The 13063-nt window shown below is 49.9% G+C and overlaps 1 protein-coding gene across 3 annotated transcripts in view; it reads left to right on the top strand.

Moving 5' to 3' along the window:
* The window catches only part of cplane1 (ciliogenesis and planar polarity effector 1), a 328946-nt gene extending 316497 nt beyond the window's left edge, over window positions 1-12449 (top strand). For all 3 annotated transcript variants that reach the window (XM_063049649.1, XM_063049647.1, XM_063049648.1), the window contains 5 exons: window positions 2489-2547; window positions 3215-3391; window positions 9988-10103; window positions 10620-10744; window positions 11166-12449. In XM_063049649.1, coding sequence (XP_062905719.1) covers window positions 2489-2547; window positions 3215-3391; window positions 9988-10103; window positions 10620-10744; window positions 11166-11303 — 615 coding nt within the window. In that variant the 3' untranslated portion in view covers window positions 11304-12449. The remainder of the gene's footprint in view (window positions 1-2488; window positions 2548-3214; window positions 3392-9987; window positions 10104-10619; window positions 10745-11165) is intronic.
* The last annotated feature ends 614 nt before the right edge of the window (window positions 12450-13063 follow it).

The raw sequence follows: 13063 nt of genomic DNA, 5'->3' as shown, positions 1-13063 counted from the left end.
ACGGACTGTGTACCACTGTGCTAACGTGGACTGTGTACCGCCGCGCTAATGTGGACTGTGTACCACTGTGCTAATGTGGACTGTGTACCGCCGCGCTAATGTGGACTGTGTACCACTGTGTTAATGTGGACTGTGTACGGACTGTGTACCGCCGCGCTAACGTGGACTGTGTACCACTGCGCTAATGTGGACTGTGTACCACTGTGCTAACGTGGACTGTGTACCACTGTGCTAACGTGGACTGTGTACCACTGTGCTAATGTGGACTGTGTACCGCCGTGCTAACGTGGACTGTGTACGGACTGTGTACCGCTGCACTAACGTGGACTGTGTACCACTGTGCTACTGTGGACTGTGTACCACTGTGCTAACGTGGACTGTGTACCACTGTGCTAATGTGGACTGTGTACCACTGTGCTAACGTGGACTGTGTACCGCCGCGCTAATGTGGACTGTGTACCGCCGCGCTAACGTGGACTGTGTACCGCCGCGCTAACGTGGACTGCGTACCACTGTGCTAATGTGGACTGCGTACCACAGTGCTAACGTGGACTGTGTACCGCTGCACTAACGTGGACTGTGTACCACTGTGCTAATGTGGACTGTGTACCACTGTGCTAACGTGGACTGCGTACCGCTGCACTAACGTGGACTGTGTACCGCTGCACTAACGTGGACTGTGTACCACAGTGCTAACGTGGACTGTGTACCACTGTGCTAACGTGGACTGTGTACCACTGTGCTAACGTGGACTGTGTACCACTGTGCTAACGTGGACTGCGTACCACAGTGCTAACGTGGACTGCGTACCACAGTGCTAACGTGGACTGCGTACCGCTGCACTAATGTGGACTGCGTACCACTGTGCTAACGTGGACTGCGTACCACTGTGCTAATGTGGACTGTGTACCACAGTGCTAACGTGGACTGTGTACCACTGTGCTAACGTGGACTGTGTACCACTGTGCTAACGTGGACTGTGTACCACTGTGCTAACGTGGACTGCGTACCACTGTGCTAACGTGGACTGCGTACCACTGTGCTAACGTGGACTGTGTACCACTGTGCTAACGTGGACTGTGTACCACTGTGCTAACGTGGACTGTGTACCACTGTGCTAACGTGGACTGTGTACCACAGTGCTAACGTGGACTGCGTACCGCTGCACTAACGTGGACTGTGTACCGCTGCACTAACGTGGACTGTGTACCACTGTGCTAATGTGGACTGTGTACCACTGTGCTAACGTGGACTGCGTACCGCTGCACTAACGTGGACTGTGTACCGCTGCACTAACGTGGACTGTGTACCACAGTGCTAACGTGGACTGTGTACCACTGTGCTAACGTGGACTGTGTACCACTGTGCTAACGTGGACTGTGTACCACAGTGCTAACGTGGACTGCGTACCGCCGCACTAACGTGGACTGTGTACCGCCGCACTAACGTGGACTGTGTACCGCCGCACTAACGTGGACTGTGTACCACTGTGCTAACGTGGACTGTGTACCGCCGTGCTAACGTGGACTGTGTACCACTGTGCTAACGTGGACTGTGTACCGCCGTGCTAACGTGGACTGTGTACCGCCGTGCTAATGTGGACTGTGTACCGCCGCGCTAACGTGGACTGTGTACCACTGTGCTAATGTGGACTGTGTACCACTGTGCTAATGTGGACTGTGTACCGCCGCGCTAACGTGGACTGCGTACCGCCGCGCTAACGTGGACTGCGTACCGCCGCGCTAACGTGGACTGCGTACCGCCGCGCTAACGTGGACTGCGTACCGCCGCGCTAACGTGGACTGCGTACCGCCGCGCTAATGTGGACTGTGTACCGCCGCGCTAACGTGGACTGTGTACCGCCGCGCTAACGTGGACTGCGTACCGCCGCGCTAACGTGGACTGCGTACCGCTGCGCTAACGTGGACTGTGTACCGCTGTGCTAACGTGGACTGTGTACAGCCGGGCTAACGTGGACTGTGTACCACCGCGCTAACGTGGACTGTGTACCGCCGCGCTAACGTGGACTGTGTACCGCCGCGCTAACGTGGACTGTGTACCGCTGTGCTAATGTGGACTGCGTACCGCCGTGCTAACGTGGACTGCGTACCGCCGCGCTAATGTGGACTGTGTACAGCCGGGCTAACGTGGACTGTGTACCACCGCGCTAACGTGGACTGTGTACCACCGCGCTAACGTGGACTGTGTACCACCGCGCTAACGTGGACTGTGTACCGCCGCGCTAACGTGGACTGTGTACTGTGCTAATGTGGACTGTGTACCACCGCGCTAACGTGGACTGTGTACGGACTGTGTACCACTGTGCTAACGTGGACTGTGTACCGCTGCATTAAAGTGGACTGTGTACCACCGCGCTAACGTGGACGGTGTACGGACTGTGTACCGCCGTGCTAATGTGGACTGTGTACCGCCGCGCTACCGTGGACTGGATTGCACTGTGCTAACGTTTTCTGTTTTCCCATTACAGAAAACTTTTAGCAGCAGAGAAATCAAAGAAATTCAGAAGAAAACAGCAATGAGGAAAAGGTAGGTGTTACTAGTGCATTGTATCCACTCTGAGTGGAAACACAGGAACCAAATACCCAACTGCTCCAATCCTATACCAGCACTTGGTCCATCACTTTCTGAACTTTGGTATTTCAATTGCTGTTCTAGATAGTTCCTCAAGAACATACGGCACAGCAGCAGTATGATGCTATTTGGCCCATTAAGTCTCCTCAACAATTCCATCACGGCTGATTTGCTATCCTGCTCAACTTCATTCTCCTGCCTTCTCCCTGTAACCTTTGATGCCCTGACTAATCAAGAAGCTATCAACCTCTGGTTTAAGTATAACCAATGACTGGGCCTCCACAGCCGTCTGTGGCAGTGAATTCCACAGAGTTACCACTCTCTGCCTAAAAAAGTTCCAACTCATCTCTGTTCTCAAGGGACAATCTTCTGTTCTGTTCTGACTCTTGGCCTCATCAAATTCGACAATAATCTCCCACGAATTAAGCTGTGCTGGTTTTTTCCCTGGTCAAGCTGTGCATTTCTAACTTCATCTTGTCCTTCGGAATTGTTTTCCAGTAACTGGAGCATGTCACAACAGAGTGTGATCAATCCAGCGTGCACTGGAGTAGCACCTGTGTGTTCTACATTTCCTTGTCACAGGGATAAGCAACCGTTATTCAGGGGTTTTCCCTCTCCCTAGGGTCACTCTGATAGAGAACCGTGAGCAGCGGACCCGCGCAGCCCTGCGCCTGATGAATGAGATGTTGTCCGACTCTGCTCAACTTTTCAGTGCTCAGCCCAGGGCTCGGGCTGAAGGGCCAGTCAGGACTGCTGAGCGGAGCCAGGGCCAGGGCCAATCGGGCAGCTCGGCGCGGGGGTAAGTGATGGTCATGGGGTTGGGGGGGGTCATACCCAGTGGTCAATGTTGAGGAACCATGGGTGTGGGTGTCTGTCTGTCCTTCTGTGTGTGTCTGGGGGGTGGGGGGAGTGTCTCTCTCTGTCTGCCCCATGTCTTTGCCGATCATGATACCTATCTACACTAATCCCACTGGTCTACACACAGGGCATACCCCTCCACCCCATTTCTGTTCGTGTGCCCGCCTAAGTGCTTCTTAAACGTATCTGCTTCCACACCTCCACTGACAGTGCATTCCACTCACCGACTCTCTCTTTGTAAGAATGTCTTGCCTCATGGCTGCATTAATGTGAGATGAGGAACTACTGAGGGCTCGTTCTTGCAGAAACGTGGCTCTAGGACAACATCCCATGCTCCATGAATCTCCAGGCCAGGGCATTTAGGACTTAGCCCTTTTTATTATTATTTGTTTGTGACTGTGTGTTTTTATGCTGTCACAATTTTATGTGCTGTATGTGCCTTGTGCTGTGTGTTACTGTTGGTACTGTGTTTTGTATATTGGTTCCAGAGTAACACTGTTTCATTTGGCTGAATGACAATTAAACTTGAACTTGAAATCTCTCCTTCTCACCTTAGGCAGCTCTGTGCTGTACGGATGCTATCTCTTATTATATGTTTACATTTCACTTCCTGAAATGAGATTGAAGGTAACAATTAGCTTAATTTGTCACATGTACATCAGAACCTACAGTGGAATGCAATACTTGTGTCAACAGCCAACACAGACCGAGGATGTGCTGGAGGCAGCCCACAAGGGTTGCCTCACGTATGGTGCCAACATGGTGCCTTAGAATACTCTGTATGGTTTTGGACACCCTATTACAGAAAAGAGGTTAAACGGAAAAGGATGCAGAGAAGGTGTTTAAGAACATACCAGGACAGGAGGGCTTGAGTTACGTGGAGTAGTCGGCCAAAATAGGTCCCTGGAAAGAAGGAGAATTAAGGGCGAAATATAGAAATGTTTAAATAATGAGTGGCTTGGAGAAGGTGGGCAGTGACGGTCATTTCCCCGGGAAGTGGAGACCAAACCCAGTGGGCAGTGACGGTCATTTCCCCAGGGTGGGGGAGACCAAATCTAGGGGCAGTGACGGTCATTTCCCCAGGGTAGGGGAGTCCAAACCCGGTGGGCAGTGACGGTCATTTCCCCGGGGTGGGGGAGACCAAATCTAGGGGCAGTGACAGTCATTTCCCCAGGGTAGGGGAGACCAAGACCAGTGGGCAGTGATGGTCATTTCCCCGGGTGAGGGAGAACAAATCTAGGGTCAGTGACAGTCATTTCCCCAGGGTAGGGGAGTCCAAACCCAGTGGACAGTGACAGTCATTTCCCCAGGGTGGGGGAGACCAAATCCAGTGGGCAGTGACTGTCATTTCCCCAGGGTGGGGGAGAACAAATTTAGGGTCAGTGACAGTCATTTCCCCAGGGTAGGGGAGACCAAACCCGGTGGGCAGTGACTGTCATTTCCCCAGGGTGGGGGAGACCAAACCCAGTGGGCAGTGACAGTCATTTCTCCAGGCTGGGGGAGACCAAATCTAGTGGGCATAGGTTTATGGTGAGAGGAAGAAAATTTAAAGGAGACTGGAAGGCAACATTGACACCGGCAGTCGTGAGGATATGGAATGAGCTGATGAGCTGCCAAAGGAAGTGGTTGGTGCAGGTACATTTTGGAAGCACTGGAGCTGGTACATGTGGGGGGGGGCCGTCTTGGAGGGTTATGGGTCAGTCAAGTGCAGGAAATTGGGACTAGCTAGGTGGGCACCATGGTTGGCATGGACTGGTTGGGCTAAATGGCCTTTATTGCCCCGTGACTTTTACCTCCTCTGTATCCTTTGACAGCCTTCCTCACTCTCTATACCTCTGCAAACTTAACGAAGATCATTAATACCAATCACAAACAACAGAGGTCTCAGCACTGATCCCTGTGGAACTTATTATAATCACTGACTGCGTGAGACTCATGCGAGCGAGGGATTTCATTTCATCCTGCTGTCTACGACAATAAACTATCTGACCAATCTGATACCATTTATCACAGAACAGCCTACCAACACTACCCGCTCTCTTGGCTGGGCAGGCTGTTCTGACCTTGTCAAATGCTTTAGTAAAGTCCATGCGGACAATATCCACTCTCCTACTCTCATTATTCCTCCTTAAACAAACATCAGCTATTCCCTGGTCTTCCGGTACTTCACCCGTGAATAAAAAGAATGCAAAGAGCTCAACCAAGGCCACAGCATCTCCTCTTTCATCCTGGGATAAATCCTGTCAGGCCCACCCAGGGCTCATCCTCTTTAACTGACTTGGAAAGGTTATATACAATCAGGAAAGCTCACCAACTCCTTTAATTTCTGAGGATGATGCTCTGTACACATCTACACTCACATTCTTCTGCAGTGTGCAGTAGAGAGCATCCCAAAAAGCTGATTTACTGCTTGATACAGGAAATGCACTGCTGCTCGCAGGAAGGCTCTGCACTGGATAGTCAGAACTGCCCAGTGCATCATCAGCACAGCCTACCCATCATCGAGGACACATATACAGAAAAGTGCTGAAGAGGGGCCAGTAACATGAGAGGTCTCACACACCCTGTTCATGGACTGTTTCTCCCACTTCCATCAGGGAGGAGGCTATGTGGCATCCACACCAAGACCACCAGACTCAAAAGCAGTTACTTCCCCAAGCAGTGAGGCTGATCAACACCTCCGTCCGCTAACCCAGCGGTCCCCAACCACCGGGCCGTGAGGAAACGATATGAGTCAGCTGCACCTTTCCTCATTCCCTGTCACACTCTGTTGAACTTGAACATAGGGTTGCCCACTGTCCCATATTTGCCGGGACATCCCGTATATTGGGCTAAATTGGTTTGTCCCATACGGGACTGCCCTTGTCCTGTATTTCCCCCGCTAAGGTAGAGCGTTCCTATGAAACCTTTTGTGCCGAAATGGTGTAAAGTGAAGAAGCAATTACCATTAATTTATATGGGAAAAATTTTTGAGCGTTCCCAGACCCAAAAAGTAACCTACCATATCATACCAAATTACACATAAAACCTAAAATAACTCTTAACATATAGTAAAAGCAGGAATGATATGATAAATACACAACCTATATAAAGTAGAAATAATGTATGTACAGTGTAGTGGGGAAGATGAAGCCAAAACTGATTTGTGGGGGAAAAATCGGCAGGTACACGCATGCGCACACCGGTGCCCGCGCAAGGCTTCATTGTCATGGTAGTCTTTCCTGGGGTAAACACAATTGTCCCATATTTGACTGCTACTTTTGTCCCTTATCTGGGAGTGAGAAAGTTGGCAACCCTAACTGTAAAAGACATGTTGAGGTGAGTTTAACCCTACTTGAACATCCCCACCCCCACCCCCCCGGTCGGCCAGTCCGCAAGAATATTGTCAATATTAAACCTGTCTGCGGTGCAAAAAAGGTTGGGGACCCCTGCACTAACCCACGCCTCCACACCCCCAACCACCACTACTTTTATCATTTCCTGTCAGTCACCTTCTGTACAGACACTCCTGTGACTAGTGTCACTTTACGGACATACAATCAATCAATGTATATAAGCTATCTTATGTATTAATACTTATTGTGTTTTTTAAATGATTGTGTTGTAACAGTTTTTTTGTTCTCCTTTACACTTGTGTACAGGAAATGACATTAAATAATCTGGAATCATGAACTTTGAAGAGACACAACATCTCCTAAATAACGACATGCCCCAGAATATTACACCTTTCCTGATCTTGCTGCCATGGCCTTCTCCATGCTGAATATCAATATGAAGTACTTGTTGAATACCTCCCACTTCCTCCTTTCTCTTTTAGAGGTCCTACACTCGCACTATGTATAAAATCTCATGTGATTCTCCTTAATCCCACTCCCCAAGAACAGTTCCTGGCCCCTGTGGTGCTCAATTCCCCGTTCAAGTTCTCTCCTGCTTCCTTTAAATCAGGGGTCCCCAACCTTTTTTGCACTGTGGACCGGTTTAATATTGACAATATTCTTGTGGACCGGCCAACTGGGGGGGGAGGGGTGTTCAAGTAGGGTTAAACTCAGCTCAACATGTCTTTTACAGTTAGGGTTGCCAACTTTCTCACTCCCAATAAGGGACAAAAGTAGCAGTCAAATCCCGGGACACTTTACCCCAGGAAAGACTACTATGACCATGAAGCCTTGCGCGGGCACCGGTGTGCGCATGTGCGTATGTGCCGATTTTCCCCCCACAAATCAGTTTTGCCTTCATCTTCCCGACTATACTGTACATACATTATTGCTACTTTATATAGGCTGTGTATTTATCATATCATTCCTGCTTTTACTATATGTTAGTGTTACTTTAGGTTTTATGTGTAATTTGGTATGATTTGGTAGGCTATTTTTTGGGTCTGGGAACGCTCAAAAATTTTTCCCATATAAATTAATGATAATTGCTTCTTCACTTTACGCCATTTTGGCATGAAAGGTTTCATAGGAATGCTCTACCTTAGCGAGGGAAATATGGGACGAGGGCGGTCCCGTATGGGACAAACCAATTTAGCCCAATATACGGGATGTCCCGGCAAATACGGGACAGTTGGCAACCCTATGTTCAAGTTCAACAGTACGTGACAGGGAATGAGGAAAGGTGCAGCTGACTCATATCGTTTCCTCACGGCCCGGTACTGGTCCGCGGCCCGGTGGTTGGGGACCACTGCTTTAGATTCCTCATAGGCCCTGTCCAATCTCAGTATCCTAAACCTTACACATGCTCACTTTTGTTTTGACTAAACTTACAATTTACAATTCCTCTCCTCAAGACCTTGCTCTCCTTGTCTTTCTGTTTGTGTCTGCACATGTCTGCATGTACACTGTGTGTGTGTGTATTCATGTTAAATTGAATTGAATTGACTTTATTACTTACATCCTTCACATATATGAGGAGTAAAAATCTTTACGTTATGTCTCCATTTAAATGTGCAATGTGCAATTTATAGTAATTTGTAATAAATAGATAGTATGGGCAACAGAACAGTCAATACAACATAGAAATACAGTTGTATCAGTGTGAATTAATCAGTCTGATGGCCTGGTGGAAGAAGCTGTCCCGGAGCCTGTTGGTCCTGGCTTTAATACTGCGGTACCGTTTCCCGGATGGCAACAGCTGGAACACTTTGTGGTTGGGGTGACTCGGGTCCCCAATGATCCTTCAGGCCCTTTTTTCACACCTGTCTTTGTAAATGTCCTGAATAATGGGAAGTTCACATCTACTGATGCGCTGGGCTGTCCACACCACTCTCTGCAGAGTCCTGTGATTGAGGGAGGCACAGTTCCCATACCAGGCAGTGATGCAGCCAGTCAGGATGCTCTCAATTGTGCCCCGGTAGAAAATCCTTACGATCTAGGGACTCGTGCCAAACTTCTTCAACTGTCTGAGGTGAAAGAGGCGCTGTTGTGCTTTTTTCACCACACAGCCGGTATGTACAAACCATATGAGATCCTCGGTGATGTTTATGCCGAGGAACTTAAAGCTGTTCACCCTCTCAACCCCAGATCCATTGATGTCAATAGGGGTTAGCCTGTCTCCATTCCTCCCGTAGTCCACAACCAGCTCCTTTGTTTTTGTGACATTGAGGGAGAGGTTGTTTTCTTGACACCACTGTATCAGGGTGATAACTTCTTCTCTGTAGGCTGCCTCGTTATTATTTGAGATTAGGCCAATCAATGTAGGATCATCAGCAAATTTAATTAGCAAATTGGAGCTGTGGGCAGTGACACAGACATGGGTATACAGAGAGTAAAGGGGGGGGGCTTAGTACACAGCTCTGAGGGGCTCCTGTGTTGAGGGTCAGAGATGAGGGAGCCCACTCTTACCACCACCTGGCGATCTGACAGGAAGTCCAGGATCCAGCTGCACAAGGCTGAGGTCTCTGAGCTTCTTGTCGAGTCTGGAGAGAATTATGTTGTTGAATGCTGAACTGTTGTCCAAGAACAGCATTCTTACATAAGCATCCCTCTTTTCCAGATGTGTAAGGACGGTGTGTAGAGCTGTGGCTATTGTGTTATCTGTCGACTGGTTGTGTCGGTAGGCGAATTGTAGGGCATCCATTTTGAGTGGTAGCATGCTGCAGATGTACTCCTTGACCAGCCTTTGAAAGCATGTGTTTATCATTGAGGTGAATACGACAAGGATGCCAGTCGTTTAGATATGTTACCTTGGTCTTTTTAGGTACAGGAACAATGGTGGGGGGCACTGGGAGAGGGAGAGATTGTGTGTATGTCTGCATGTACACTGTGTGTGTGTCTACATGTTCACTGTGTGTACACGTCTAGATATGCACTCTGTGTGTACGCATGTCTGCATGTGCACTACCTGTATTCATGTGCACTGTGCAAGTACACTGCATGTATTCATGTGCAGGGTGTGTGCATTCATGTGCACTGTGTTACACATGTGCATTGTACATGTATTCATATATCTGTACGTGTACACATGTCCACATATGAAGTGTGTGTGTGTGTGTGTGCGTGCACGTGTCCCACGCTCTCATCCTCCATTCCATTGCAGGAGGGGTGCTGCCTCCCGCAGTATGTCGGCCTCTGGAACACGTCGCAGCCTCTCGAGCACCTTCTCCATGGGACGGGCTTGTCCAGTCTCCTCACCAGGACGGGGGCACCAACCGGGTGAGCAGGCGGTCATCTTCCCCCTGTACCAATGGGTGTTATTTTTAATGATTCTGTACCCCAGGGGTGAGCGAGTGACACTGGAGGTGCTAGGGGTTCTGTCTGGGGTTGGGGTTGGGACTGGGGCCATGGCCGAGGCTGCGTCCTCAGAGTGGGCTCTGTTGAGGGTACAACAGCCCGGACCCTCTCCCTCCCAGATCTCACCCCTCACTTTTACCCCACCTCTACCACCTCCTGTCTCTCTGACACTGCACTCCCCCTGCCCTGTGCCCTTTGCTGCTGTTGGAGCCTCAGGACTGCACTGGGTGAGGACAGACCCATGCTGCTTGGCTCCGTCACGTCCCTCCCCTCCCCTCCCCTCCCCTTATCGTGGCTGAGCTCTGGGTGTCACTGACTGGTGCATCCTGACGGAACAGATCCCGACACCGGGTCCGTGGGGGTGGGTTCAGCAGTGTGGGGCATGGTGGATCACTGGCCAGTGTCAGTGTGACTGACCCGTCTGCCTGCTTCCCCCAGACGGCCCCACGCTCCAAGACCACCTTCCTGCCGAGGATCAGAGTGACTCCGACTCACTGTCACCGTGGAGCCCCCCGGAATATATCCAGGATATCCTGGACCGGGAGACTCACCTCTTCCTACAGGTAACTCCCCAGGTGGGGGTGGGGAGAGGGGGGAGCAGGGTGTGCTCACGGGAGGGGAGTGTCAGAGATCAGGGTGAGGGGTGGGATCGTGGGATGTCTGGTGTAGTAGTGGGGTGGGATGCGGGTGGGACAGTCAGTGTGGTGGGGAGGGATGGTTTGGGCTGCCAAAAGAAGTGGTTGAGGCAGGTACATTAACAGTTAAAAAGTACTTTGACAGGGAAACAGATTGGAAAGGTTCAGAGGGAGATGGGTCAAACGTGGGGAAATGGAAACAGTTTAGGGAGGACTCTGTCAGGATGGACCAGTTGGTCTAACTGTGACTGTGTGTGGTGGGCGGCGGGGCGGGGGGGGGGCGGTCAGTCAGTCAGTGAGGGCTTATGACGCAGCTGAGCTGGGCTCTTTCTATGCTTTGTGCCCCCAGGGAGGTGACGAGGAGGAGAGGTTGCCTGGGGCAGAGCCGGACCTGTGTGAAGTTCAGTCTGACACCACTGACACCATCCTGTGTAACCTGGACTGGAACGTCGTTAACAACATGGTGGGTGGTATGGGAGAGCTGTGAAGCCTTGGAGCTCGCTGTACAACCGCCTCCTCCCCTGTACACACCCGGAGCTCGCTGGACAACCTCCTCCTCCCCTGTACACACCCAGAGCTTAATCTACACATCCCCCTGTACACACTGGGAACTTGCTGTACACCTCCACACTGTCTCCACACATCGTTTACCTCCCACACTGCGCAAGGCTTCCATAACCCATTTGAATCCACTTTACACCCACAGAACTCCCTGTTGTCCATCTGACACCCTGCCACGCACACCAATAAATTGCTGTACACTGAATTCACTCTATACTCCTGCACTCTTCCTCAGCACAATAGACCATAGAACACACCATCACTCTCCATTCCCACCATCGGCCCTCAAAACCCAGAAACCCACTGTAACTTTTCTAAATTCATGGCATTCTGCTCTAAGTCACTCCCTACATCTCTGCATCAACTCCCTTACCCTGGCACACTGTACACTTACCTCACTTACAAACACACCTCACACCACAGACTCACCAAACACACGTCACACCACAGACTCACCAAACACACCTCACACCACAGACTCACCAAACACACGTCACACCACAGACTCACCAAACACACCTCACACCACAGACTCACCAAACACACCTCACACCACAGACTCACCGTACACCTCCAAAACGCACCTCACACCACAGACTCACTGTACACCTCCGAAACGCACCTTACACTACGGACACCGGACATTGCAGATCCCTCCCCAAGTCCACCAGAATCCCACATTACATTCCAAAAACACACAGTAAGTTCTCCAAACCCCTACATAAATCAACATTGTAACCCCTCCTTATTTTCCCTAACCCCACTGTACAGCACCCATGGTAAACCTGCAAAGACAAACTTAACCCTCTCAGTAATGTACAACTGCATTGCGTGTGACTCTTGTGACTTCGGCTACGCATTAAACGACCCTCACTCTGAGTAAACCGTACTCTATACACAAGCGAGCATTTTGTACCTTTGGATCAGCTGTGGTCCACTGTCCCAGGAAAAGCGGAACACTTGGAATAGTCCATATGCAGCGATGAGAACAACTATTTGTGAGCCAACTTTCTGTTATTGGAAGGACTGCAAACTGGGGAATATTTATTTGTAGATTTTGTACTATTTTACAATCCCCCAATAAAGTCTTGTAACATAACAAGCTGCACATTGCGCCTGTAACTCACTGGCCTCTCCTCCACCCCATTGGGAGAGAGATCAGAGCCAACTGTCCATCAGAGAGGCTCCGGGATCCTGAGGGGTGGCTCCCTCAGTACACCCAGTGCTTTAGTATTGTTCCACAGCATTAGTTAGAGAGGATATCTTTGCATGAACGTCCAGCGAGGCCAGGTCCATTTTACAAACATGTAGGAAGTATTCCAGATGAGTGTTGGAATAATAGGGTAGTAATAACAAGCAATCTTAGCTTCCCTGATGTGGACAGGGACTGCTATGGGATCAGATTTGTCCAGGAATGTTCTCAATACAGTTCTCAGTCTCCTCTTGGGAAAGGAGTGACTGAAATGCCGTGGGATTAGTGACCATAATTTCATAAGGTTTCAAATAAAGGGATATTGAGGTTTGAGTCAGGAAAAAAGAAGGCATACATCAGGTGTAGGTAGCTGACTGAGTTGGGATGTCATGTTATACTGTAGCTGTAAAGATATTGGTGAACAGTATCTGGAATGTTGTGAGCGGTTCAAGTTGTCACATTATAGAGGGGATATTAAACAAGAGGGGCTACAA

This window comes from Mobula hypostoma, chromosome 5 (assembly GCF_963921235.1).
Source record: "Mobula hypostoma chromosome 5, sMobHyp1.1, whole genome shotgun sequence".
Classification (NCBI taxonomy): Eukaryota; Metazoa; Chordata; class Chondrichthyes; order Myliobatiformes; family Myliobatidae; genus Mobula; species Mobula hypostoma.
Note: the sequence above shows the minus strand (reverse complement) of the source record. Positions and strands in the feature narration are given on the sequence as shown.